Source organism: Topomyia yanbarensis, chromosome 1, assembly GCF_030247195.1.
Source record: "Topomyia yanbarensis strain Yona2022 chromosome 1, ASM3024719v1, whole genome shotgun sequence".
In the NCBI taxonomy this organism is placed as follows: domain Eukaryota; kingdom Metazoa; phylum Arthropoda; class Insecta; order Diptera; family Culicidae; genus Topomyia; species Topomyia yanbarensis.
The window spans coordinates 205184794-205212488 of NC_080670.1; the positions used below are offsets into that span (position 1 = coordinate 205184794).

At 42.2% G+C, this 27695-nt stretch overlaps 1 protein-coding gene across 9 annotated transcripts in view; it reads left to right on the plus strand.

The window, feature by feature from the left end:
- Positions 1–19916, plus strand: part of LOC131689095 (uncharacterized) — a 62706-nt gene extending 42790 nt beyond the window's left edge. For 8 of the 9 annotated variants that reach the window (XM_058973916.1, XM_058973907.1, XM_058973926.1 and 5 more), the window contains 4 exons: positions 7735–8305; positions 17382–17515; positions 17572–18925; positions 18983–19916. In XM_058973916.1, coding sequence (XP_058829899.1) covers positions 7799–8305; positions 17382–17515; positions 17572–18925; positions 18983–19630 — 2643 coding nt within the window. In that variant the 5' untranslated portion in view covers positions 7735–7798 and the 3' untranslated portion in view covers positions 19631–19916. Of the gene's footprint in view, positions 1–6027; positions 6063–7734; positions 8306–17381; positions 17516–17571; positions 18926–18982 lie in introns of those variants that run through there. The other variant, XM_058973981.1, reaches the window with a different exon arrangement.
- The last annotated feature ends 7779 nt before the right edge of the window (positions 19917–27695 follow it).

The window sequence follows — 27695 nt, forward strand, 5'->3', positions numbered from 1 at the left end:
AGACTCTGAACTCAGGACTCTGGAGGTTACTAATGAGGTTTAAAATGCTTCAAAAACCTGACCTGTAGTGTATTGGCACTGTGTGGGACACACGACTCACCACTAAAAACACTCCTTACTCTTTACGGCCTTCTTCTACACGGAACTACGTGAAGGTGTTACTTCGTGGGGGGAGGGTTCGTTGTGCTTTCGTCGCACATCTTGCTTCTGCTCTATCCCGGAGCCTCTTGGTCCATGAAATGGCTCGTCCTTTGAGCTTTTATTTAACTCTCCACTTTCCTCTTGCTTCTTGTCTCCATCTATTAGGTTGCCATTTATCTCTCGTCTCCGTGAGTCGTTTAGATGCTTATTCCATGAGCCATTTGGCTCCTGTTGCCGTGAGTCATTCAGCTCCCGGCCTTATCGCGATCTACTCTAAGAGTCCCCGCCGGTGAACTAATCCTTTTTCGGCTGAGAGTTCCCCGGTGGAGAAATTTCTCCCGACACTGATACCTGCTTTCTAGAGCCGTTTAGCTCCCAGCTTTATTCGAATATTATCCAGCGGTGAACTACCCTACTCCGGATGAGAGTTCCCTGGTAGCGGAATTTCTCCCGATACCGATGTCTGTTTCGTAAGCCAATTAGCTGCCATTTTTGTCACGATATACTAGGATATTCCACTGCGGTGAATCTACCCTACAGTGAACTCCCCGCTTGTAGATTTTTCCCGATACCGATGTTCATTTCCGTGGCCCATTTAGCACCCCGCTTCGATCTGCGATTTACTCGAACCAGTCCCCGGCAGTGGACCTAGCCTACTTAACGGGCCAGCCAGTAGGCGCTGAGGTCCATCCAGCGATACCGGTTGGAGTGTAGCTCCTGGTTTACTGGGAGCTATTCGAAGCGGTCTACTCGCTCTAATCCCTGGCAGTGGATCTAGCCTTCTCATGAGCTTCCCGGTAGGGTGTGGAGGTCAGTCCGGCGATTCCGGTGACATCCGGCTAACTGACGCCCCGACGACCGGAACCCGGTGCTACGTCGCGTACTACTCGACTGGTCACCGACCTGGTGGACATAGTCGACACCGTTTGAGAGTTCCCTGGCGGCGGAATTTCTCCTGAAATCTGATTTGTGGTTTCACGGCGGCTTACTAGGCCGATGGCGCTACTTTGTTAGTCCCTTCACCCCTATCTCTGTAGCTCAGTATACTCGTAAACTCTCTGTTGACAGCGTTCCACTGTCACACTATTGTCCACTGTCACACTAGACATACCCCTTCGAACTTCATCGAACCTAGGTCTTTTGAAGACCACGTGTTCTGGTGTCTCTTGCACGTTGACACACTCCGGTCTAAGGGGTGACGAAGCGTGTCCAAGCCGATGCAGATACTTCCGGAAGCATTCATACCCGGACTAAAACTGCGTCAAATGGAAGTTCACCTCTCCATACTTCCTATGCACCCAAGAAGACACATTTGGGATGAGTCGGTGGGTCCACCGTTTCCGTTCTCCGCGTTTTTCTGCTCTTGTTGCTACTTAGCCAACGAGTCCGCTCGGACCAGTCTCCTTGCATTACGTGCATTTCTCCGCTGGTAGCATTCCACGTCCCCAGCCAGCGTGATGCAGATACGGATCATCCTGGCAATTACGCATACCGCCTCCGACGATATCGTTCTGTACGCATTCGCGATACGAACAGCCATTATGCGAGGACTGCAGCCTGTGGACTCGGGACTCTGGATTCGAGACTCGGGGCTCTGAACTGTAGACTATGAACTCGGGATTGTCGTCTCAGAACTCTGGACTCGGCCGGAATTCAAGACTCTGGACTGTAGACTGTGGAGTAGAGACTCTGGGCTCGATACTCAGGACTCTGAACTCAGGATTCTGGATTGTAGGATGTGAGCTCGGGACTCTGAACTAAAGACTCTGGAGTCAATCAAATGGATCCGGAACTCGAGACTGTGGACTCGGAATTCTGTAGTCGGAACAGTCGGAACTCAAGACTGTGGACTCGTGACGCTGGATTCTGGTCTCGGAAGTTCTGAACTCAAGTCTCTGGACTGTAGACTGTGGAATAGGGACTCTGGACACGAGATTTTGTAATCGAGACAATAGACCGGAGACACGGAGATTCTGGATTTGGGATTCTGCACTCGGAACGGTGGACTGTGAACTCAAGACTCTGGATTGTGGACTCGGGACTCTGAACTAGAATTTCTGGACTGTGGACTTGGGTCTCTAGACTCGAGATTCGGGACTCTGGAGCTCAGGATTGTGGGCTCAGGACTCTGGACTCGGATTTCAATATTCTGGACTGTAGATTCGCGACTCTGGACTGTGGATTAGAGAGGCTGGAATCAAAACAATGGACTCGAGACGCTGGACTCGGAATTCGCTGGATTGTAGACTGTGGACTCAGGACTGTAAACTCGAGACTAAAGACTCTGATCTCAAGACTCTGGACTCTATACTGTGGACTAGGGACTCTGGAGTTGGGATCATGGACTCGGTATTTGGGATTCTAGGCTTGGGTCAATGGATTCTGGACTTAAGCCTCTGGAATCTGGATTGGAGTGTGTGCACTTGAGACTCCTGACACTTGACTGTAGACTGTTGACTCTGTTGATTCTGGTCTCGGAACTCTTGACTCCGAACTCAAGATTCTCGACTCTGGACTGTAGATTCTAGACTGTAGACTGTGTACTCGGGAATCTTAAGTCGGATATCGAGATTCTGGACTTGGAACTCTAGATTCTGGACTATAGTTTGTGGACTTCAGACTCTGGACTGTAGACTGTGGACTCCGGACTTCGGACTATGGGACTTAGAATTCTGGACTTTGAAATCGTGACTTAAGACTCAGGACTTTGGAGTTGGGAATATGGACTCGGAACACTGGTCTCTGATCTGTAGATTATGAACTACAGACTGTTGACTCGGAACCCTGAACACAGGACTCTTAAGTCGGGATTCTGGAATTGAGTCTTTGGATTCCGGACTGAAAACTGGAATCTCGGCAAAAATTTGTGGACTTGAGACTACTGACTCTGAACTGTTGACTGTGGACTCAGGACTCTGGAAACTCGGGATTCTGGTTTCGAAACTCTGGACTCTAAACTCAAAGCATTGGACTGTGGACTGTTTTCAACCTGAAATATCGCCGAAATGGATATTTCAGATTGAAAACGATGGTTTAATATATTCGTTCGCGTTCGGACTCTGAACTCAAAGCTCTGAGCTTTCGACTCTGACTGCAGCTCTGTACTGTGAACTCGGAACTCGAGACGCTGGAATCGGAATTCTGGACTCGGAACAGTGGACTCGGAACTCTGGACTATAGACTTTGGACTCGGGATTGTGGACTCGAGACTAAGGACTCTGATCTCAAGACTGTAGACTGTGGACTCGTGACTCTGGAGTTGGGAACACTCGACTCGGTATTCGGGATTCTGGACTTGGGCCAATAGATTTTGGACTCAAAACTCTGTGATCTGGATTGAAGTTTGTGGGATTGAGACTCCTGACACTTGACTGTAGACTGTTGACTCCGTTATTTCTCGAATTTGGACTGTAGATTTTAGGCTGTAGACTATCGACTCGGGTATCGAGATGCTGGATTTGGAACTCTAGATTCTTGACTAGAGTTTGTGGATTTCAGACTGTAGACTGTGGACTCCGGACTCTGGACGTCGGACCTGGGGCTAACCATTCTGGACTTTGAAATCGTGACTTAAGACTTTGTATTTTGGAGTCGGGAATATTGACTCGGAACGCTGGACTCTGAACTGTAGACTCTGCACTATAGACTGTTGACTCGGAACCCTGAACTCTGGAGTCTGGACTGCAATCTGGAATCTGGACAAGAGTTTGTGGACTTGAGACTCTGGAATGTAGACTGCGGACTGGGGACTCCGGAGACCCGGGATTCTGAACTCTGAACTCAAGACTGTAGACTGTTTTCGATCTGGAATGTCACCGATGTGGGTTTTAGTATAGTTCTCGACGATTCAACGTCTACATTCGCGCTGGAACCCTCATGTAATTTTGACGTACGCTTTCGGTCGACAAAGCGACCAATCAGGAGCTGGTTCAATATTGAGGTTAGGGCTGGATGAAATCAGCTCATGAGCTCTTCCCTTATGTATTAGCCGATGGATTCAGCTGTAAATCGGCATTTTTCCAGTCAATTAAAAAGTAGAGGCTCAAGCAATCTTGGAACATGCTTGTACAGCAGGCCATACATCGTAGAGATGGGCCATTCGTTCGCGAACGGTTCAAGTGAACTGGTTCTTCGAAGAGAATGAGCGAACGGAAGTTCTTTTTAAAAGAACGGTAGTTCTCAATTCTCTTCAAAGCGAATGAACTGAACCTGACCTAAAGCCGTTTGGCGAATTTCTCGGACCGATTTTTAGGCGAACGAATGAAAATGAACCGACTTGCCGTCCCACAAACCGCTCTCTGTGCTCTCCCAGAATGGAACCGGCGAAGAACGACTCATCACATTCTCTATTTCTCTAGTTATACAGCATGAAGAAATCGCTACCCTTGATGAACTTGTTAAGCATACAGGGGTATAATAGTTTGGCAGCATCTGTTTGGTTCCTCTCCAAGAATCGAATGTTTTGAGAGACATTCGCTAGATACAAGTAAATTATCAGCTGAACGGAAGAACGGTTCATCTGAACTAGTTCTTTTTACAGAACTGTTCAGTCGGGAATGGTTCTTCGAAGTGAACTGTTTCGCCCATCTCTAATACATCGGATGATGCCGGAACTTATATGGAAACTTTATTTTTCCGTTTCAAAGTAGATCTGAGTTAAGATTCCCAAAAGTGATTGTCGATCGTGTCTGTTTGTGAAAAAACGGCCTTCTAAATTAGATAATCATCAGTAAGACATAAGACATAAGCATCACCCGCAGGGCACTCAAATCCAACACTCTTCACACACTCAACCACAATCGATTAGATAACAATAGCAACGGTTATTCATCGCTGGTAATTCATTTACCTAATGACAGTAGTGAATGGCGATCAACGATGCACCGAAAATGACATTCGTTCAACTTCAAACCAAAACTCGACGTCGCCGCCTCCAGCTAATCAATCAAGATTGTTTGCCACCACCACCATTAATCCATTTGGGCCTTTAAATGCCCCTTCGGGTAGGAAGTTACGCGAATTACACCGAACCGACCCGCCACAACATGCATGTGAGAGGGAGAGACAGAAAATTCCTTTCGCAGTAGGTCATCATCACAGCAGTAGGCTATGACGACGATGCATCGCGATGCGGTGATTGGTGGTTGCCGCACGACCGACACAGCAGGTTGTTGTCATATTTGACTCGAATCTCTTCGGCTTAGGTATATAGTAATTTAGAAACAAAAAAAAGAGGAAAAAGATAGGCACGAGGATAGATAGGTAGATAGCGGATTGCACGCCAATAGTGATGATGATTATTAGGTGTACCTAACCTAACCTACCTTCATGACCGATTGGCATCTCTAGCAGGCGCTGGCGGCAGCTGCCGCCTGAGATTGCTGCAGTTGGCACATGACTTTTTCTCACGCGAAATCGAGCTGATTTGATCGTAATCATTCGCAGTCTCGTCAGCCTCAACAACAACACGATGACGGAATTAGCTGGGCTATTGTTTTTGTTGTGTTGTGTGATGGCAGCGGCAGCAGTGACGGTGATGTTGTTAGTTCATCGAACGGTGATGGATGGCGGATATTGCGTTACAGCAGGCGTGATTCTAGAGGCAATCATTGCTGGGAACTTATCAGCGATGATAGGCGTTAAATGTTTGCTTATTATCAGAAAAATGACTGTTTCCTGGAATCTTAAAATACGGAAAAATTTAACACAATGGATTGAGATGTTCCAGGTGGCGAGCTGCATGTACGTCATCGGATTGATTTGTTAGCTTTTATCGAAACTATTCTACGCTTTAATAAAACCCCCCTTGTTTTTTTTTTTTTCTCTCACCAACAACTGAGTTACTAAGTCATGCGTTGTTTTAGTGTTTTACGATGTAGCTGACGTTAAAGACGTTGGAGTCGAAATGTCTTTACTTTTCTGTACGTACAATGATAAATAGTAATTATTTTAAGTCTACACCTTCCATTTAACCACCTTGTCACCTATCTTTTTGCTGGGTTAACTGTCAAAAAGGTTAACCCATGTGGCTAAATTCATTGTTAAGTAAGACCGGTAGTGTCAAACAAGGACGTGTTTATATTTTCGTTAAACGAAATTTAACTCAATCGATTCATGTAATTTCTGACCGAAAAATTTCTAGTACTGAAATCAATTTTTGCCTTTCTCAATAGAAAGGTATTGCAATTGCTCTGAAAACCGACTTTTTAACGGAGGCCCGGAGGGCCGAGTGACATATACCATTCGATTCAGTTCGTCGAGTTCGGCAAATGTCTGTGTGTGTGTATGTATGTGTGTATGTATGTATGTGTGTGTGTATGTGTGTGTGTATGTGACCAAAAATGTCACTCATTTTTCTCGGAGATGGCTGAACCGATTTTGACAAACTTAGTCTCAAATGAAAGGTGCAACGTTCTCATAGGCTGCTATTGAATTTCTAATGGATCCGACTTCCGGTTCCGGAATTACAGGGTGATAAGTACGAACACGCAGAAAATGTCGATTTTAATAAATTCTGCAATGAATGTATAATGGTGAAAATTTTTCCAAAATATGACCACAACTGCTTCGATTTGTAGTATTAGGTCACTAACATCCATTCAAAGTCTATTTGGCCACATTGGCCACCATCCTCGGTTCCGGAAGCCCCGGCGGAAGTATCTAAATTCAGAATAACAGTCACATCGGTTTCTCGGAGATAGCTAGACCGATTCGACTAAACTTGGCCTCAAATGAAAGGTATTGCGTCCCCGTAAATGGCTATTTAATTTCATCCCGATCCGACTTCCGGTTCCGGAGTTACAGGTTGTGGCGTGCGATCACATAGCAAATTGTGATTCAAACCGATACTCCGATGAAAGCAAAAAAGGTAAAAATTTCGCTAAAATGTCTCTCAAACAACTTAAATTTGCTGTTCTAGGTCACCAACGGCCAACCAAACTTTCGTTGACTACATTGACCACCATAGACGGTTCCGGAGGTGCCCGGGAAAAGCGGCCATCTTTCAAAATTTACGAACTCACATCAGTTTCCCGGAAATGGTTGGGCCGATTTTTACAAACTTAGTCCCAAATGATAGCTATAATATCCCCATAGATGTCTATAAAATTTCGTACTGATCGCTTATATGGGTCCGGAAATATAGACTAAATCGTCCGGTCACATATGAAATTCCCATATAAGCCGGAACTCAAATTTTTTTTCAAAGGGGGGACCTCATGAAATTTCAGAAATCGAATTCGTATTTTTGATGCCAAACATCTTTAAAATGCATGAAACGTCGAGATTTTATGTTATCTCGAAAATTTTTTTTTTTTATAAAAATCGACTTTTTGGGACTTTGCCGATTTCGCACCTTTTTTCAGTTCAATATTACCGTGGCTGTTTTTTCTTTTTCAAAATTTTAGAACTCGAATAATGATATTTTCCTGTATATAGTTGTCATGTGATGTATAATAATAAAATGTAATATATGCATTTAAAAGTTTTTAATGAATATAAACAACGCACACATTCTCGTGATTCATGATTGAGAAAGGCACAATTGCACCGCTAGGTGGATTAAAATAGGTTTTTTTTATCTTTTAATTCCAGACACTAACATCGAAAATCCAAATCTTAAATTTGTGTTTTTAATATATCTGAGCAAACTCCCTAAATGGCGGACTACTGCAACAGCAACAGCACTTCGCTCAGCAACGGCAGCAACAGCAACAGCAATGGCGGAAGCTGTCTGGCAACCTTTCGGCCCACCTCGGGCACTTCGGTGGCAATTGTTGGAGGCTATCCGCACCACAGGTTACACCATCATCATCATCGCCACCACCTGCGGGTGACAGGAGGAAAGCACGGCGATGACGGTGACGCTGATGATGATGACGACGATGATGGTAGACATCGGCCGACCACGGTGACGGCAGCTTCGGCGGCAATGCTGGGAACGGTGGTAATTGACCATCGCGTTCGGCTGGTACGGTTGACTAGGCCGCAGAGCTTTGACCGGCATCATCATCGATCAGGCGTGGGTAATGGAGTTGGTGGTGGTGGTGGCGGCGGTGCAAGTGGAAATTTTGGATTTTCGATCCGAGGAGGCCTTGAGTATGGGACGGGATTTTTTGTTTCTGCGGTTGAGAAGGATAGTGAAGCAGATCGGCAGGGTTTGAAGGTAAGAATGATTAGTGGAATCGGGATAATACCGAAGATTATTGAGTTCTACAAGATGACGATACGAATGAACTCATGATGGATGAGGTTCATGTTTGACAATTCTCGGTGGTTTATTTACTTTGTTAGTTGCGTGAGTACGAGTGCAACGGGTGCTCATCTGTCACATTCGAGCTCACGTAACTCCCATGTAAACAAACAAACGAAGTTCATCCGGTTCATTTTGTGGGGTTAGGTCGGTTGGTGTAAAATCTAATTGGAAGCAGTGATGCCAACATTTCACTTTGAACAATAGGTTATTGAAATATTGTTCCGTTTTGTGCTCTAGACGTGTTTGTTATTGTGATGTGAACAATTTATCGCAATCACGAATTTTGACGAATCAAAACAGTGAAATTCGCAAGATTTACCGTTGTGTGCATAATCTGACAGAATAAACATGAGGAATCTCATCTTCATAGTTGCATACTGTTGTCTGAGCGTAAAGCTTGCCACTGAAGTCGCTAATAAGCAATGGGATTGAACATCAGAGCTCATTCGCACCACTTCGTTTCTCGGGATGAGGGGAACAAATTCGTTTAAGCTGCTTATTAGAAACCAAGCACTGTCTTATGATGCGAGTCTGTTTATTGCCAACAAGAGATAAGCTTCGAATCGGCAATACTGGGATGTTGCCTAAATCCAATTGGAATAGATCAGCAGCCCAAGGAAAAGGGTCCTATGGTGACAGTGCTTCATAGGAATTAGTTTCGTCAGCACAAAATCTTAAAGCTGGGCGACAAGAAATGCGCTAACCAGGTCAGGAAGGATCGAGTAACCATTCAAAGTTGCCATTTCGTGTTACATCTCTGTCTCTTCAAACAGCAACAATCGCTTCTGCCAACTTTCCTTAATATAGACATCTTGGTAAACAGTGTAAGGTTGTCACGAAAATTTCGCTTTTCAGCACACATGTGCAAATCCCTTGCCAAACCAAGTATTTTTTTTTGAAACTCACAATTTTTTTTTGTTTGGACTTATGTTGAACCTTTCCCTTTTCAGGAGTCGCGCAAAACTCTTGACCTGGAAGTTATTTGAAACCCGCCTTGACATATATTTTATAGTCCACTACGACGCAATCGAGCTTGGCGAAAAATATTGTGAACAACTTACGCGCTCTTAGTTTAGCCGCGGTGTGTTGCTTGTCATCTCGATTAGCTGTCACTGTGATCAGATCCAGCGCGCGATTGGCCGGGTTGGTAATCGCCACGGGAGCCAACCTGATCTGCTTTATGAAATTAATTATTCGTCAAATGTCGAATTGAAAAAGAAAGCCAATGTAGAGCGGCGCAAAAATTGAGACTCCACCAAAAGCGCCAGAAGACCACATTACGGCCCTGTCCACTCCATTCAGATTTATTGACAATAAATAGTGTTGTTGTGCAATATAAAGTGGAGAAAAGGTTAAATAACGAACCTGTCTGAGTTGTACAACATGTAACCCGTCAGAGTAACAATTTAGCACTGGGTGGAAATATACCCTTTTTTGCGTATACACTCCGTAGAGTGTATTTGTTTACTTAATGTTATGCTCACTGCTGTTCGATACCGTTCACATTTAGTTTGTAAATTTTTGTATAGTTTCGCGTTTGTGAACGGTTTTGTGCGTACAGATAGGTGTAGAAAACTTTGTTTTATGTTTGTGAATTAATAGTATAGGGTTTAGCTAGGCTACCGCTCTCCTCTTGCGAAAATACGAGTGCGCTGGTTATGTTGCTCATAGGTGACAGCTATGCGATGAAGCGGATTGTGTTTGTGATAGTCGAGTGCAGAAGGCGGCCATCGAGTTTTGGCCAGATAGTGACGGACCACAGCCACGAAAAGACGTTCGAAAAACATTTCTTTTTCGGGACTGTCTCCCGCCACCGTAATAGAAGTGCAGTGCGCACGTGCGACGGCAAATTAAATCCGTCAGTGTATCGGCTTGTGGTCCGGGCATTCGCAAAAGTTCTGGTGTACGGTCGCCGAAACAGGAAGCTAACCACCAAGGAGCCACTCGCTTCCTCGGCTAAACAAGAAGGACCCATGTAACCCCAGTGCCTTTCTCACTGTGGAGGATCAGCCGAACGAGCCTAGCTCTCCTCCACAGTTAATCGTAGAAGAGAACAAAGCAGGGTGGACAAAGGTTCCCCCTGAGGTAGGTTACAGCGGAACCTACCTGGGTCATTTACGTGGAGTGAGTGGACCCGGCGATTATTCGCCCCGTCGCTTGGGAGGTTCCAACAAAAGAGCCTTGCTCACCTCCCTGGCTAATTGAAAAGGACCGCTGCGATAGCAGCCAACGATACCAGCAGGAGAACTCGGCCGTCGGAATCCCGGCCGGTCGGATAAACCCCCGCCTTCCGCCATCGTCAAAAGCAGCAGCAGTGAAGTGGAGAAGCGGCGAAATAAAAAGCCCGTAAAATTTAGTAAATTACTTGTTTGTTTACTTTTGTTATTTGTTGTTACGAAAATCCGAAATTCTGGTAGAGGCACCTAGGCCGCCCTGAAAAGAAGGGTACGCCGGGCAAACAAGAACCCGAGTAGTGGGTAAACCCCTACTTACAAACACAAAGCCTTGAACTGCAAAGACTTCTAATTAAAAAAATAGGGAAAATCATTGCAAACCTTATAAGACAGATATTGGGTCATAGGCAGTAATGCTGGCTACCTGCTTAAAACTGTAGCAAAGATCGTGGAATAAAGGGTATCCCACATCAAATTTCATCATGAAAAAAAACGCTGTAAAAATAACCCATTGGGTATTTTCTCTTGAAAATTTGAGTACAAGTAGTTTAGAGTGTATTGTTTACACTGTATTTTCATCGTTGTCAGATTTTCAAGCATGGGAAAAAATTGCGTCACCCGAAAAGCAGCGTCGCGAATTTATTATGCACAAGCACCTGAAAAATCCTCAATTCTCTCATTGGCACATAGGAAAACAACTCGGAATCGTGCAGTCAACGGTAAGTCATGTGATTAAACGTTACTACCAAACTCTGAGCATCGAACGGAAGAAGAAATGCAATCGGAATGGATGTTCTATTAGTGATCAGACGAACGGCAAAATACGGTGGAAAAGTTAGGGCACGAAAACTGTACACCCAGATGCAGACGAAGCTCCATTGTCTCATCATGAACGATGAGACTTACGTCAAGGTGGACTTCCGGGACTGCTGTTCTTCACCGCCCAACACAAGTTTGATGTTCCGGAGGAAGTAAGGAAGCAGAAGCTTACAAAATTTGCCAATAAATACATGATTTGGCAAGCGATCTGCCCATGTGTCAAACGGAGTGCGCCGTTCGTGACTACCGGGACGGTAAAACGGGAAGATCTACCACAGGAAGTGTGTCCACAGAAGCTTCTACTTCCTCTATTGAAGCAACACGAGGGCCCTCCGACCTTCCGGCCGGGTCTAGCTTCGTGCCACTATTCACTGAATTGTCCGGAAGGGGGGGGTACGAATCCAACGGGGTTACTTTTGTACCCAAGGACATGAACCTCCCCAACGCACCACATGAACTAAGGTCCATCGAAAAATGCTGGGCATCCTAAGCAGGTCAAATCTGAGGAAGACATGAAGAAACAGTTGGTTTCCGTACAGAAGAAGCTGCAGCCGGATGTTGTACAGAACCCAATAAGTGGAGTTAAGCGTGAGGTTCGAGCGTACGGTTATGGTATTGAAGTTGAATGAAATAAATATGCAAAAAACTTACTGATGGGTTATATTTTGTTGTCTGTAAGTTTTAAAAAGATCGGTCTACTAGATAATTTTCTAGTAGTTCGTTGTTTCCCGTGATGCAATTTGACGTGGGACACTCTTTAAGCCTAATTGCAGCGGACCGTGACTCTGATTGTTATACTGAGTGTACGGTTCAAACATCATGATCGCGTGAGAAAGAGCGTTTGTATGTTCGCAAAAGGATGGTCGCCATTGTGTATCATCACAACTAACTTCGTTTGCATATTCACGAGGGGGTTTTGGATGTTCACGCAACCCGTGATTTTGAGTGAATGGCTCAGCTTTAGAAGGGATTGAGTTCCCCCCATATCAATAGAGTATGCCTGAGAATTTTTTTTACACAAAGACTGAAGGCATGGATGCTTCCGGATGTGACCGACACATGGTGGGAACGGCTATTGGTATAATCGTATTTGAGACCGAGTTTATAAAATCGTAAGTGATAACACATTTACATTATCACCGGAGCATTTCTATGAATGCGAGATCGCGGGTGTAGATGTGCACGGATCATAGCGATTGCATGATCGAATGCGTGACCAGATTTGTGTTATCGTGAAGGGCACAAGCGCGACTATGTTAATGTGTTTTATCGTGTGGGCGTTTATATGTCGTGTATGCTAGCGTGTGTATAACTTCGTGTATTATTTAATGAAGTGATGTTTAGTTTTCTGTGTGCGGTTCAGACGAAGGACGAAAGTGAGCTAGAGTAAGAGCTCCTAAGGGAGTACAATTCATAATCTCGCGAGAGCGAGCGTTTATATATTGGCGCTTGAGATTACGTTTATAAATTCGGAAGTTGACTTAATCGCCTGGACTTTTCTATGGTTACGAGATCGTGGGAGTAGGTATGCACGAATGATCGAGCTTGCGACTGGGTTTGAATTACCGCGAAAGATCGAGCGTTTGTACGTTAACGTGCAATGCCTTGAATTTCTTGATTAATAATTGCCTGGATCGGGATTTTTTAGTTCTACGATTCGTAGATGTCTAAATATTTAAATTTGAATTTCAAATCTAGATGCAGCACCCTTACTCGTCAGGTTTTTTAACTCTTCACGCTGAATTTTTAGATTTGATTACTGATATACTGTACCGCTTTTTGATCACATTGGAACAAAATATGCCTTCGAATTGGTTGGATACTCATATGACCAAGAACGGTACCAACTACTCGAATGTTGGTTAAATTTCAGGAATACTACCTGCGGACTCATTGTCGGTTTGTGGATTTCAAAGCAGGGTACGATTCAGTGAAAGGAAACCATACACCAACATGGTGGTTCCTTAGACTAGGTACGTTTAAGGATAGATGAAAATTTAGCTTCAATCGTATTTCTCGTCAAGTAAAAGTCGAAAGCAGTAGCAACACGCTGAGGTCTGGTGAAAGGGCTGTGGCGACCGGAGACTGGAGAGATTTATCACGCAGAGCGGACGAATGTGGGCTTGGATTCAGGCGCTCGATAATTGTAGAGTAATCTATTCTAGCAGACGGTAAGTCAAAGCTAAATAGAGCCCGATAGCAATCCCTTCAGATGATGAAAGTGTTGAGGTGTATTAACTGACGTTTTCAGCACGTCGGCGGCAGTTGGAATTTGTTTAATCACGGAAGATGTCGAGTTTCTCTAAAGTTTTTGAGTATCCAGAAGATGAACTCTAGCTATCTTGATGCCTTAAACAAAATATATAAAGTAGTTGAACTGGATCAGATGACATCTAGGCGTGTGCAATTAATAATTGAGCGTTTGCTTCAGTTCTGAACCGTTGTATTTAGGTTAAACCACGTACTAAAACTGTACAGTTTACGCTGCAGAAGTTCGGCATCAATGGAATTGCGTATCCGTCGTTACTGCCAGCTCTGGCATTCCTCAGGGTAGTCAACTGGGACCTTTCATATTCTTACTCTACCTCAACGACATGAATCTCGATAAAATGAATGAAACAATCATTTGCCAGCGACATTAACCTATTCCACCTCATTAAAACATCTACCGATGCTGCATTTCTATAGTCTCAGTTGGATATATTCTGAAATTGGTGTCCTGTCAACAGGATGCAACTGCATGCTTCTAAATGCACGGTCATCTCTTTCACCCGCAAACATTCCATGATCATATTCGACTACAATATTTCTCAGAGTGTTCTTCATCGTGAATCGTCCGTCCGTACTAGATCCAAAACTGAATTTTAAAGAATGCATAGAATAAACCATTTTCAAAGCTTCCAAACTGTTAGGATTCATTCTTCGTGTTATAAGAGAATTCGTTGATGTACACTGCCTAAAGGTGTTATATTGTGCTTTGGTTCATTCTACGCTTGAATATGCAGCTTTTGTTTGCAGCACCTTATTACCAAAACGATATTCAACGCATCGAAGCTGTCCAACGTATTTTTTTCCGAATCGCACTTCGGCGACTTCCATCGAGAGACCCACTGAATGTCGTAATCTGTTGGTATAAAAGATGAGGAGGTTTTATGCCTGCTGGAGAAAGCGTTTGAATGAAACCTAGCTCCAGGGAACTTTTCCCTGCTCCAAAATAAAAAAATAAAATCTTCGCGTAGCTGGCGAAGGAATAATTTATAACTGGCAACATTAAAATAGAGAAGAAATATTAATGGACCGAGATGGCTTCCTTGTGAGATACCGGAGGTAGCGAGAAGTGGTGCAGATAGACAGTCCTTAATACTAATTTAGAGTTGATTTCTACTGAGAAAGGAATACAAAAAATAAAGAATTGCAGCAGTTTCTACGGAAATTTGATTAGTGGATCGTTGTACAGAAGGAGTAGCAGTGACTTGTTGTGGTGTCGTATGGCAAGCAAAGCTATGACCCTGCAGGCATCGTCACACCAGGAAACGTTATCGCTACTGCATCGTCGTCGTTGTTAAGATTTTAGTGCCGGTTTATATCCGACTGCTTGGTAATAATGCTGTCGTAGTCGTATCCTGACTGCTTACGTCCAATACAATCTCGTTGAAGAAATTATTGATTGCCGAAGAGTGGCGCTACTGTAACTATCAAGAATTTCCGTGGATATTGAGCGCAGGTTGTTCAGAATCCAGAACCACGTCGAACTCAATTGCATATTGAAGTCGCCAAGGTTAACTAAATCATCAGTCAGGGCGACGACTGAGGTGGCAAAATAAACGAGGGAAAGCTGTACACCGATCAGGCTAGTATCCATCAGCTGGGTAATACACGGCAACCTTTACTATTATGTAACCACACTCGCTTGGAATTCGTGCATCGGTCATCATTGATAACTCGAGTTTTTATACCACGATGAACAGCGATTAGCACACCACCACCGGATGTCTTAGGGCTGTTGAGGTCACAGCGGTACACATCAAATGCTGAGTGGGCTGTAGTAATAGAATAGAAAGGGTAGTATTGGTGTAGAATAGTAATAGAAAGGGTAGTATTGGTGCCGTTTGTAGTGGGTTGGAGCAGCAAAAAATCCTGGATTACCATTTTGAAATGAACAATATATAGTACATAATAACCTCGTTTAATGAAAATTTGCTAAAAATTGACTTGAAATAATTGAAATAATGATTTGAAATTGGAAATAAATTGATAGATCTCAACGAGTTGAACATTTTTGGGGCGGTGTTTCAGCCAGGAGAATGGTTCAGTGGCAGAAGTTCGATGAATTGCGCCTTTTTCACAACACAAAAATAAGCGAATACACATTAAAGTTCCAATACATCTACGATAAGAATAAAAATTCGGGTCGATTAGTGCGAAACACAACGATTAAAACTTCACGAAATACGTCGAATATTAAAAATAATCGTAGCGATCGAAACAAACAAATAATCGTAATGAATACACTGAAACAAAAAAATGACTAAATATGACTTTCCGAATAGACGGATTCTACCAATTCGTATGAAGATGCATGGATCAAAATCAAACAGGAGAATTGCCGGAGAAACATCGATATCATAAGTGTTGATCGCAGAGCAGTGGAAGAGGGATTTGTGCCGTTTTTTTAAACAAGCTGCGATAATCGAATTGACTATAAACTTTAACAAGACAAATTAGATGGTTCCGAGGTAGAGAGGTGAATGCGGTACGCTACGAGGTTACCAACGAGTTCATATTCTAATGATAAGTGTTATCCGCGAGGTGTGAAGGCGTGTAGCGGTTGCGAATTGGATTTCCTATGGTTTGCTTTGTAAGTATCGTAGCCTACGGACGCCCACAAAGTCGCTGATGCTCTGCACGATCGTGGGACATGGGCGTTGAAGGAAGCAGACTATCGATCGCTCAGTGTTTTTGAGAGAAGAATTTTGCGTCCAATACTCGGTGGTACAGCAGAAAATGGAGAATAGTGCAGAGACTGGCAGCGAAAGACGAATAAAGCGCAGCAGACTACGGTGACCTGAACATGTAGCACGAATGCCGTAAAAGAGACCAGTTAAAATTAGGTGCTGCAGAGAACCTGGAAGACGTCGTCAAAGTTCACATGCGGGTGTTCCAAAAGACTGGAGAATGGCGGCTCAATATTGAATAACCTGAAAATCTAAAACATATGCCGTCATGGTTCCGAGCACTCGGATTGTTCGGTCACAATGACGATAATAGTGATTACGTTAAAAAGCCATCAATGCAAATAAGTCTTCACGCGGGAATCACTATTGTACTTGTACACAAGTTTGTACACAAGAGCCGTAAAGCGATTGATGGTTTATCGTAGCGCCAGCTAGTGATAAGTTGTTACTTGCCGATGTCATTTCAAAGCAAGTTTACTTGAAGGCCAGTTTCCAGCGATATATTAATGTATTTTTAGGTTCCACGGATCTCCCTTGTTGAGTAGTAATAGTACACAGATGAGTAGCACTGCTGCGATATGAAGTAGTGCTACCTACAAGTAGATGCATAATTATTTTTTCCTCTTTCTCAAACATTCGCTCAGTTTGGAGTTAAGGCATATCCCGCAGAATTGACTAGTTCATGGGTGGTCTTTTTCCGATCAAAATATCGTAGAGTACTTCACCAGTTCCGCCGTTGCAAAGCAAATATATATGGTCTGGCAAGCGATTTGTAGAAAAAGTATTCCCTTGCGTATAGATAGCTATCGCTAGCAATGGATAAAACTATAAGCAAGAGTCTCTCTGAAAGCAGTTTTTTTCTAATTAAAAAAAAACTAAGGACAATAAATTAGCACAAGACTAGAATCGATCTAATGGATCAGACACTGACTACTGAAATGTACATATAGGACATCGGCTAACCTAGACGAAAGTTAAAAAAACTTTAGAAAAAATTGATGGCGATTATAGTACTAATATGTCTTTCTTATCATTCAGGTTGGCGACCAAATTGTTCGTGTCAACGGGTACCACGTGGAAGACGCCGTCCACCGGGAGCTGACCCAGTTCGTGGCCAACCAGGAACGACTCGTGCTGAAAGTACGCAGCGTCGGAATCATCCCGATAAAAGAGTAAGTGTAACTTGAAATTTAACCTCCAAAAATAAATCTCAATCATTCCCTTCCAGACGCTCAGCGGATCCACTCACCTGGCACGTGGTTTCCTACAACGGAAGCTCGGTAGTTGCGACGTCCCGCACCGGAGCACCCAACGGCAACCAGAGCTCCCTGCCGCGTGTCGAACGAACCAGCTGCAGCAGTAGCAGTTCTAGCAGTACCGGTTCCGGTACCGCCGATGAACTGCCACCACCCCCACCGGGACGGGATTTGAAGGTTATGCTTTCGGTTCCTCCGCAGACCAAACTGGGATGTGGAATCTGCAAGGGACCGGACTGGAAACCGGGTATATTCGTGCAGTTCACCAAACAGGGTGGCGTTGCACGGGAGGCTGGTCTGCGACCGGGCGATCAAATTATGTCCTGCAACGGGAGAGAGTTTTCCGAGATCACCTTTGCCGAGGCGGTTAGTATAATGAAGGCTTCGCATGTGCTGGAATTGGTGATCCGGCCTGGGGCCGGAATTGACATGTTCCCTGGGGAATCTAGCGGGTACAATAGTAGCGCGAGTAGTGTTAACGGGGACGCTAGCCCCTGCTGGGGCGAATCAGCGGCCAAACGATTGAGTATAGTGAGGGAGGAATCCAGTCCTAGCGAGCGGAGAGGGAAGGATCATCGGGAAAAGAATGGACAGAAAGGGGCTGCGGCTAGCAGACGAAACAATACGACAATTATTGAATTTTCTGAGAATGGAACTGTCGTGAACAGTTCGAATAGTTTGACCAGAAACAAATCGGTGGTCGGGGACAACGGCAGCGGGAAAAAACTAGCTGACATTTGCTTCGTTTCGAAGCAAAGTGAAACGAAAACGATCATTGTCGAGGTTCATCGAAGCGCGTCAACCAATTCGATTCACACCGGATCACCACCCAGTTCTGGACCGGCAACGTCTTCCGGGCTGGCCTCCAACATTCCACCTCCGCCGCCATTGTTTGCGGACAAAATACCCCCGCCACCACCGCCCAGCACCAGCAGCAGCGGCTTAAGCAGTGGCTATTCGACCACCAACAGCGCCAAATCTAGTGCTGCGGGTCACCACAACCACCACCAGCAGCAACAGCGAAGCCCTTCCGCGGTCAGCCTGGCCGACTCCAGTGCCAGCAGTGGCATCGATTGCGGTGGAAATGGCCTTGGCAGTGCAATTTCCGAGGAGCTGAAGCGAAGAGCGCAGAAGAAGGGAACATCGTCGTCGGCTCTGGAACCGGCCGCTGCGCTAACTGAACTGGAAAATAGGCTAAAAGAAAAGCGTTTCAAACCACCCAACAGTGGGGGAGGTGACGCGGCACGGCATTCGGCTCTGATGGACGAGTTCAAGGCGGTGCACAAACGTATGTTTAAGAACGGATTCGACAATGCCGAGCTGAAGGTGAGTTGATTTTTTTTTGACACAATGTCACTCTTTATTAATCAGTTTTCATTTTAGAAAACACCTTCCAAAGAAAAGTTACCAACGGACGACGGCGGCGTCGATTCAACGCCGACAGTACCATCCACCGGCAAGTCCGGTAAAGGAACAATGGGACGGGTAGCCGCCACCGAACTGGCCAAAGCGAACGGTGACGTGGCCGAGCTGGAATCGATCGAATCCTTCAAGCTGACCAATCCGACACCGACACCGGTTCGACCACCGTCCTACTATTTCTCCCCGCAGGCCACCGGACCGTCGACAATGAAAAAATCCCTGAAACCGATCGCGGTCACAATCAGCGAGTACAGTAGCAGCATCGTCGGAGGGCAGGACCATCAACGAACGACAACGACAGACGATCCGAAAGGGGAAGACGACGCGATCAGCACCTCGATCGGCAATCTGCGAAGTGAGCTGGAAAAGACACTGTCGATGTCGAATCTAAGGCTGCGCTGTGAATCCCGGGAGAATCTGGTCGAACGGATTCAAATTGGACCCTGTGGACACCAGCAGCAGCAGCAGCAGCAGGAACAGACCAAACTAAGCCGTAGCTCGTCGGTGGCCAACGGAGTCGGCAGGATCGGCGTGGGTGGCCCGACACTGTCCAAGACGATGTCCAGTGGCAATCGGATTACGATTGCTATTTCCAGCGATAAAAAGTGAGCGGCGGCGGTGTGTTTGTTGATTTAGTTTGTGCGTATTGTGGATGAGATTTTTTTTCGCTTCCGATTTGTAGAATATTTAAGACTAACGATCAGTTTTTTTTTGTTTCGCGAGAGATTATCAAATCGTATGAGCTTGTCAAAGGAAACATTTCGCAATTTAGACTAGGAAACTATAAGTTTGGAACATTTTTTGTCAAATGAAATTATTGTTTTTTGTGTAATCGAAGATATGCTCAAAAGCTACTATTAAAGATGTATTTATGTTTATAATTGTATGCTCAAAACATGTGCTTCATTCAAAAAAGAAAATCGTGTCCGATCAACTTGAGTGCAAGTTGTTGCTTGCAAGTCGTCGAATAACTTGTCCGGTGTTCTTCTGCATGCAACTAGACTAGATATCGAATTGTTCTCCGTTTCTCGTATCATTCGGTTGAAAGTTCAAACCAAGTAGGCTTTTGCTAAAACTGACAATTGAAAAAAGTGTGATAATTTCAGAAACGTGGAAACTGATAAACGGTCTCCGGACAGATTTAGTGTGATTCAGTGATGAGCCCCAAAAGAGAAGTGTCCAGTGTAATGAAAATCTGAGTGGAAATGTCGCAACATGGGTTAACTCGGTGAGAAAATTCAAATTTGATTTATTTCTATTTTGACGAAACTCTTTGAATCATGATAAAATATTGTTTAAATTGTTATTTCAAGATTTCAAAGTAAATGTTTATGGTACTATTCGTCCGCAAACTAATAACCCGTAAGGAACCATCACTCACCGGTTCTAATTAACCGTAAAATCACAAATACCCCTCCTCTGTTAAAAGCGATCCTGCGGGAGCTACGTGTTTCCATTGAGCACCAACCATTCGATGGAGCCATCCGGTAGTTCATCTCCCACTTCTGCGTGATTTCACATTTTACGTGTGTGTGTAATAAATTAGATCCATTGTCAAATTTCCTATCCCCCACGCCCCGTCCGGTTTCAAAAAGCTTCCTAACACGACGGAATATGTGATTGCGTTCCCTGTTCAATTTACCAAAAAAGAACGGAACAAATTTGTCCGCCTGTCAGTTCGCGACATACCACAAGCATAGTCTGTAAAAAACAACACAAGCTGAAGAGCTTAAGGGGTGGGTGGACGGCGTCACTTTTACCACCCGCCCCCTCCCCATTACTCGAATCTGATGTCCGTCATTCATTCGGATCTATTCCTGCCGACTCATCATCATCTTGGTCCTAAGGCTACGCTAGGCAGTCAGGCGAAATGTCCTCCGCTGTTGCTGCTACGACTGCTACTGCTGCTGTCGAGAGAGAGGAAGGAAGGACATCTGTACCTTCAGGGAAAAAGCTTCACATTTTTTTTTGTTTTCATTCCTGAACAGCATCAGCTGCCTACTTCGATGCTGCTGCTTGTTTCCTTTTAGCTATATGTGGCCTACTATGTATGTATGGATGTTTGTTTGTTTGCTTCAGTAACTTTGCTTGTTATGCGCGACCGGGATTCTTACTGGAATGCTAGTTGCCTGCTTCGGAACCCGTTGAGGCGGAACGGAAATTTAATAATTTTCCTCGCCAAACGGTTTCTCGTTTTTTTTTTTATTTCTACTACTAGGACATGGATTTTGCCATGCTGAGCTTGTTTCGGTTTTTCGTGAAAAATTTCCTTCGATTGCAATTCTCTTCGGCTCTCTGCTGCACTGTGTGAGACTCTCTCGCTCTCTCACTCGTACAAGTGAGTGAGGCACGGAAAGATATAAATCGGAAATATAAGAAATTTTCGATTTTTTCGTCTTTTTTTTCTAGCGTTGTTTGCGTTAGGAATATTCTTCTTATATGTATAAAGATAAGAATTCAGTCCAGAAATCGATTGAATACTGGGAATGGAGAGCTGAGATTTAACATTGAAACATTTGAACACTGAAAATTCCAAAAAGAATTGGAAAATTAGAAAATTGGAATATGGAAAGAATATTTACATGGAACAGTGCACAATATGAAATTTTAGTTATATGAAATAGGAAAATAGAAAGAAGTAAAAAATTGGGAAATAATTGAAATCAAAAACGGAAACACGGAAATCTTATAAATTAGAAAAATAGAATAATGGAAGACACAAAGTAAAAAAGAAACAGGGAAATATAAAAATGAGAAAAGGGAAAACTGAAAAAGAAACCCAATTGACAAATAGGTAATTGAGAAAATTCAGAAAAAGGATTATTGTAAAATTATTAAATTGGGAAAAAGATAAATTGAAATATAATAAAACAGGAAACTCGAAGAATAAGAACATTTGGAGAATCGGAAAGACGAAGAATTTAATAATTTGAGGAATAGGAAATTATAAAAAGGAATGAATTGAAAAATTGTAAATGAGGGAAGACGATAGATTAGAAAAATAGGAAATTGGAATTTGTAAATTGCAGAATTAGAAAATTAAAGAAATTGAAAATTAGAACAAGAATTCGTAAGGTTATTACAAAATTGATAAATTGAAAAAAAAACTGGAACATTGGAACATTGGAATAAAGCAAAATATTGGAAAATTAAAAAATTTAGGAATTGATAAAAATCAGAATTGGAAAATAGAAACATTTGATCATTGAAAAATTACTTTGTTCAATAAGATATAGAAAATTTTTAAAAAAATGTGGAAGGAAAAATTTGAAATGAGAATATTATTTAAAATAAGCCGTAGGAAAATCAGAAATAAGGTAAACATGGAAATCTAAAAAAAATGTAAAATGGAATATTGGGAAATCAGAGCAAAAAGAAAATTGGAGGAATGGAACCATCCGAAAACAAAATTGGACAAATGGTATAGTGAAAAATTGGAAAACTGAAAACTAGAAAATAAACTGAAAATTAAAATAATCAATTAAAAAAATGAAATAATTGAGAAAATGAAAAATTAGAAGAATATAGATATAAAATTCCAAAATGGGGAAATTGAATTAACAAACTCATGACCCAGGAAACCTGAAAACTCGAACAAGGAAAATTGAAGAATTAGTAAATTACTGAATGAAAAAATTGGAAAACTTAAAAAATTGGAAATTGCAAACTGGATTATTTCAAGTCTGGAAAATCGGAGAGCTGAAAAATTTAAAAAACAGGAAAAATGAAAAATTTGTGAACTAGAAGTTTCCTGCTTTTCAGATTCCATAATAAATAAATTTCACTCTCGGACACAGTATCTCAGATTTACAAATATGTACACAGACTATAAAAATTCCAAATTTTTTAGATTTTTATTAATAGATCTTCCAGAATTCCCTGATCAAATTGCGCTGCCGCACGAACTTATTCGTATACAAAACGCTACTGAGACCGGTTGTCCCCTACAGCCGCGAAGCCTGGACTATGCTGGCGGAGGACTAACGCGCCTTTAGTGTTTCAGAACGGAAGGTGCTGCGAACGATATATGTGTGGGAGGTATGTGGAAGACGGAATGTGGATACGGCGTATGAACCATGATTTGCAACCTATCATTCGAAAGCAGGGCGGCTACCGTTGTCTGGGTATGTCGTCAGTAGGACGGAGGGCAACCTGGATCGACCAGGGAGTTGAAGGGAACCTGAGGACCTGAGTCTTCGTGTCCTGCGAGGCTGGCGACGAAAAGCCGTGGACCACCGACTGAACTGAAAACGACTGACTTGATACAGCAAAGGATATCACGGTTTAGACAGATGGGTAGGTGGAAGGTGAAGTTAGATTCCCTTATTCATAGCTCCCAGATTTTTATTTTCTTGATTCTCTCATTCCAAAAATCCCGGATGCGCAGCTTAACTGTGTTCAAGAATCCTAAGTTTCCAGATTCCATAATTCCCAGACATTCAGATTCAATGATTTTCGACTATGTGATTCCATATTCTTAGATTATCAGATTCACTAATTTTCCGATTTTAAGATTTTCAAATTACAAAATTAGCATATGCTCAGAATGCGAGCGAGATTCTCATATTTCAAAATTTAAAAAAAATCCAATTTGCAGCTTTCCAGATACCTGTATTTTAAGATTCGCAAATCACACAGACTTTTAGGTTCTCAGGTACCCAAATTGCCGAATTCAAGATTTCTCAGATATTTTAAATTCCAGGTTCTTGGAAATCTTTAATTTAAAGCACCAAGAAATCTGGAAATTTCGACTTTCAGATTTCTGGACTCCTGATTTCCAGGACTCCAAGATTTTCGTATCCACAGAATCTGATTTTGGATTCACAGATTCGCAGATTCTAAGGTTACAAAATATCCTGCTTCCTACATTCCAAACTAATAAAACATGACATAATTCAGATTCTAATATTTCCTCAATGAAAGTCAGGTTTCCTGAACTCGATTCGAAGCACAAAATATTGAGAAACGATTCTCAGATCCTCAAAATTTCTGGATTCCAAGATCTCCGGATTCGGAAAAGAGATTTCCACATTTTTGAATTCTCTGATTTTTTCTACTGTTTATAGATTACAAGATATCCAGGCTCCCTGATTTCTAAATCGCAAAATTCTCATTCACAGGTCTTTAGATCGCCAGACTCCAAGGATTCTCAGATGCTTAAATTCTAAGTTACTCAAGACCGGGTTTCTTGCATTCACGCATTATAAAGTTTTCCCGGGTTCCGAGATTCTCAGATTTTTAGATTTAGGGTTTCAAAATTTCTCCGATTCCCAGAATTCAACTTCCGCAAGTTCCAAAATTCAAAGATGCAGAGTGCAAGGTTCCCAGGTCTAGGTATTAAAAAATTCCACATTCTCGGATCCCTCGATTTCAAAGACGTTTAGATTTTCAGATCTTCTGACATGAACATACACAGAATTCCAGGTGGCAAAATTTCCAGATTTTTCCATTGCATATTCTAAGATATCCAAAATTTTCAAATCATTTATTTCCAAAGTTTTTGAATCTCACTGCTACTTTTTTAGAATCCCAGATTCCAACATTATCGAACTTCAAAAATCACAGCTTCCCAGATTCTCAGATTAACAGATTCCGAGATTAGACTCATTTTCCTCTTTTTTTTTTGGGTTATGCAAATTTATAATCCAATGTGTGAGGTAGGGAATCGAACAAGACAATCGATTTACCAGCCATACTACGGTCACCTCTTGTATAATTTTAATTCTGTCATGTATTCCAAATTTCCTAGATTTCAAAATTATCTGGCTCCAGGATTCCAAGATTCCAGTATTTTCATGCTTCAAGATTCTCAGACGCTCATGCTCCCTGAATCTTCGATTCCCAAAATCCAAGATTCGTAGAATCACAGAATCTTAGATTCCTTAGATTTACTAATGTTCCAAATTTTCAGGTTACCACATTTTCAACTCTCCGATATGTTCAGGTTCCCTGATTCTTGAATTTCTGGATTATCAGATTCTCAAATTGAAAAATTCCCAGATTTCAAAGTTATCTCTCTGATTCCAATACTCCAAGATATTCAGTTGCACAGATTCCTGAATTTCCAGATTCCAACAATCATAAATATTTAGCTTCCAGGTAGATAAAACTCCACTTTTAAAAATCCAGTTTTTTAAAGTCCAGACCTCAATATTCCCTAATTTCTAGATTTCCATGTTGTAAATTTCGCAAAAAATTTTATCGGCATATTTTATAGATTGCCAGATTTCAATATGGCATCCCTGTTTGTTAGCGGTTGCATGCGTAAACTGCATGATAGCAATATGTGCATTCGTTGCGCAAAGACGAGAACTTTCTTAGCAAAAAGTTTACGCGGATCGATGGAAAGCACAACGAATGTTTATTATTTACGTTCGATCAATTCAATATTAATTCGTCAAAAGGGCGAAAGTGTTTTTTGTAAACAAACTTGTTTCGCTCATTAGTCTGCTGCAGGGTGGAATTTCATGAAAAATATGCGTTAATGGAAATATTTACCCTTCTTAGAAGTAATTTCAATTGTTTTGTGCTTTGAAATTATAGTAAATTAAGAGAAACCATCAAAATAAAAGTTTTTTTACAAATCTTATTCGCCCTTTTGCAAATTTAATATGGAATTCATTGATTCATTTCCACTTCACGAGATTCATTTCCATTCAGCCTATCCTATTTTGATTCTGCTAATAGGTACATGCTATAAAGCTTATTTATGAATAAATACACTGACACTCGAAAAACCGTTCCAAAAATGCATCTAAGTCAATATAAAGGGCGAAAACGAAATTATTGCGACACATTCAACAGGGCATAACTTTTTTACCATTGGGTAAAAATCAACCAAATTTTGCACACTTTCTCATTGATGTGTATTGTTTACATGCTGTCAAACTCGAAGTCGTGTTTTCCGATTCAACGAAAATGGAGGTGAACCAACACGAGTCGAGAGAACAAATTCTTTCCAAACACCTGGAATTTCCTGACCTGTCGCACCGGCCGTTGGGAAAAATGTTGAACATTCACCATTCAACCGTCTCCAGAGTGTTGAAGCGGTTCCAGGAGCGGTTGACGTTGGACCACGGCAAAGGAGCTGGAAGAAAACCGGGATCGGAGAACAAAAAGACGGAGGGAAAGGTGAAGCGGATGATTAATGATTTGGCTAAAAAGATCGGCATGTCGCAGAGCTACGTCCAGAATGCAAAGAGGAGAGCTGGACCACATACATACAAGGTACAGAACGACGAAACGTATATAAAAGCCGATTTTAAGCAAATTCCGGGTTTGGAGTTTTTCACCGGCAAGAGCAAGTTCTATGTGGACGATAAATTTAAGAAGAAGAAAATGTCGAAGTTCGCCTCCAAATATTTCATTTGGCAGGCCATCTGCTCTTGCGGACTGAGGAGTGAGCCTTCCGTGACAAAGGGCACAGTAAATGGCGAGATCTACAAATCTGAGTGCCTCGAGAAGCGCCTTTTGCCGTTCTTGCAGCAGCACGACGAAGCTCCGCTATTTTGGCCAGATTTGGCATCATGCCACTATTTTAAAAGTGTCTTGGAGTGGTATAAGGCTAATTCTGTCCATTTTGTTCCAAAGGACATGAATCCGCCAAACTGTCCGGAACTGCGCCCGGTGGAGCAGTACTGGGCAATGATGAAGCGGGAACTTCGGAAGAGCAAGAATACAGTCAAAGACGAGAAGGACATGTTAAGAAAATGGAAAAAAAAAACTGAGAAACTGGTACCGGATGACACTGTAAAGACTTTGATGGAGGGCATCAAGCGAAAATGCGTTTAATTTTACGCTCAAGGCTCCATCGATTAACTTTTCTTTTGATTTTTGAAGTAAATATATGTATAAAACTACCCTAAAATTTTGGTTTGATTTTAAACATTATAAGAAAATTGGCATGACATTTTCGGTGTCGCAATAATTTCGTGTTCGCCCTTTATAAAATTGTTTTCGATTCTTGTACAATATTTATAGTTTCGTTATACAGGGTGTTTGGTTCATGGTTAAAAATCTCTCGGGGGGTGATAGACTGCCATATTTGGAGAAAAAAATTGTTCTACACATAACATCAAATCTTAACCGTTACAGAGTTATTGAACTTTTTATGTAAAAACTTATTTGTCTTAAAATACCTCTAACTTTAAAAGTATAATTTGTATTTTAAATGTTTTAGTTCCATTCAAAAGGTGAGAAAATTTCGTATTGAGTGATGCCCTCACAAGTTTCAGCTAATGAGTTTAAGTAGCCTTTTCAAAGTAATTTATTGAAAATTAAACAATTTTAAACGATTTTTCGTTCATTTCTTGAAAATCCTAATAGTTAACCTCATCATTTTAATAATTCAGATTGTTAGTCTTGATGAGCTGCTTAATTCGTTCTTTGACATGATACACTTACCTTTTCTTATTTTCACGGGTTTGGGTTATTCAACTTGGATATTTTTATCTCATTTTCACTAGTACCAGCTCTAATTGAAAAATTATGGCACTTATTGTACTTTTTTCTTTTTATTCGAAAGCCAGGAAAATTTTACAGTGAAAAATGTATTAATACCTTTCAGTTAAGTGAATTTAGTATTCTTTTAAAAGTAAATTAGTTTAAAGTTAGTGCTATTATTAGCATTTTCGTCAATTTTCTTAAAATAGTAAATAATAAACATCACCATTAT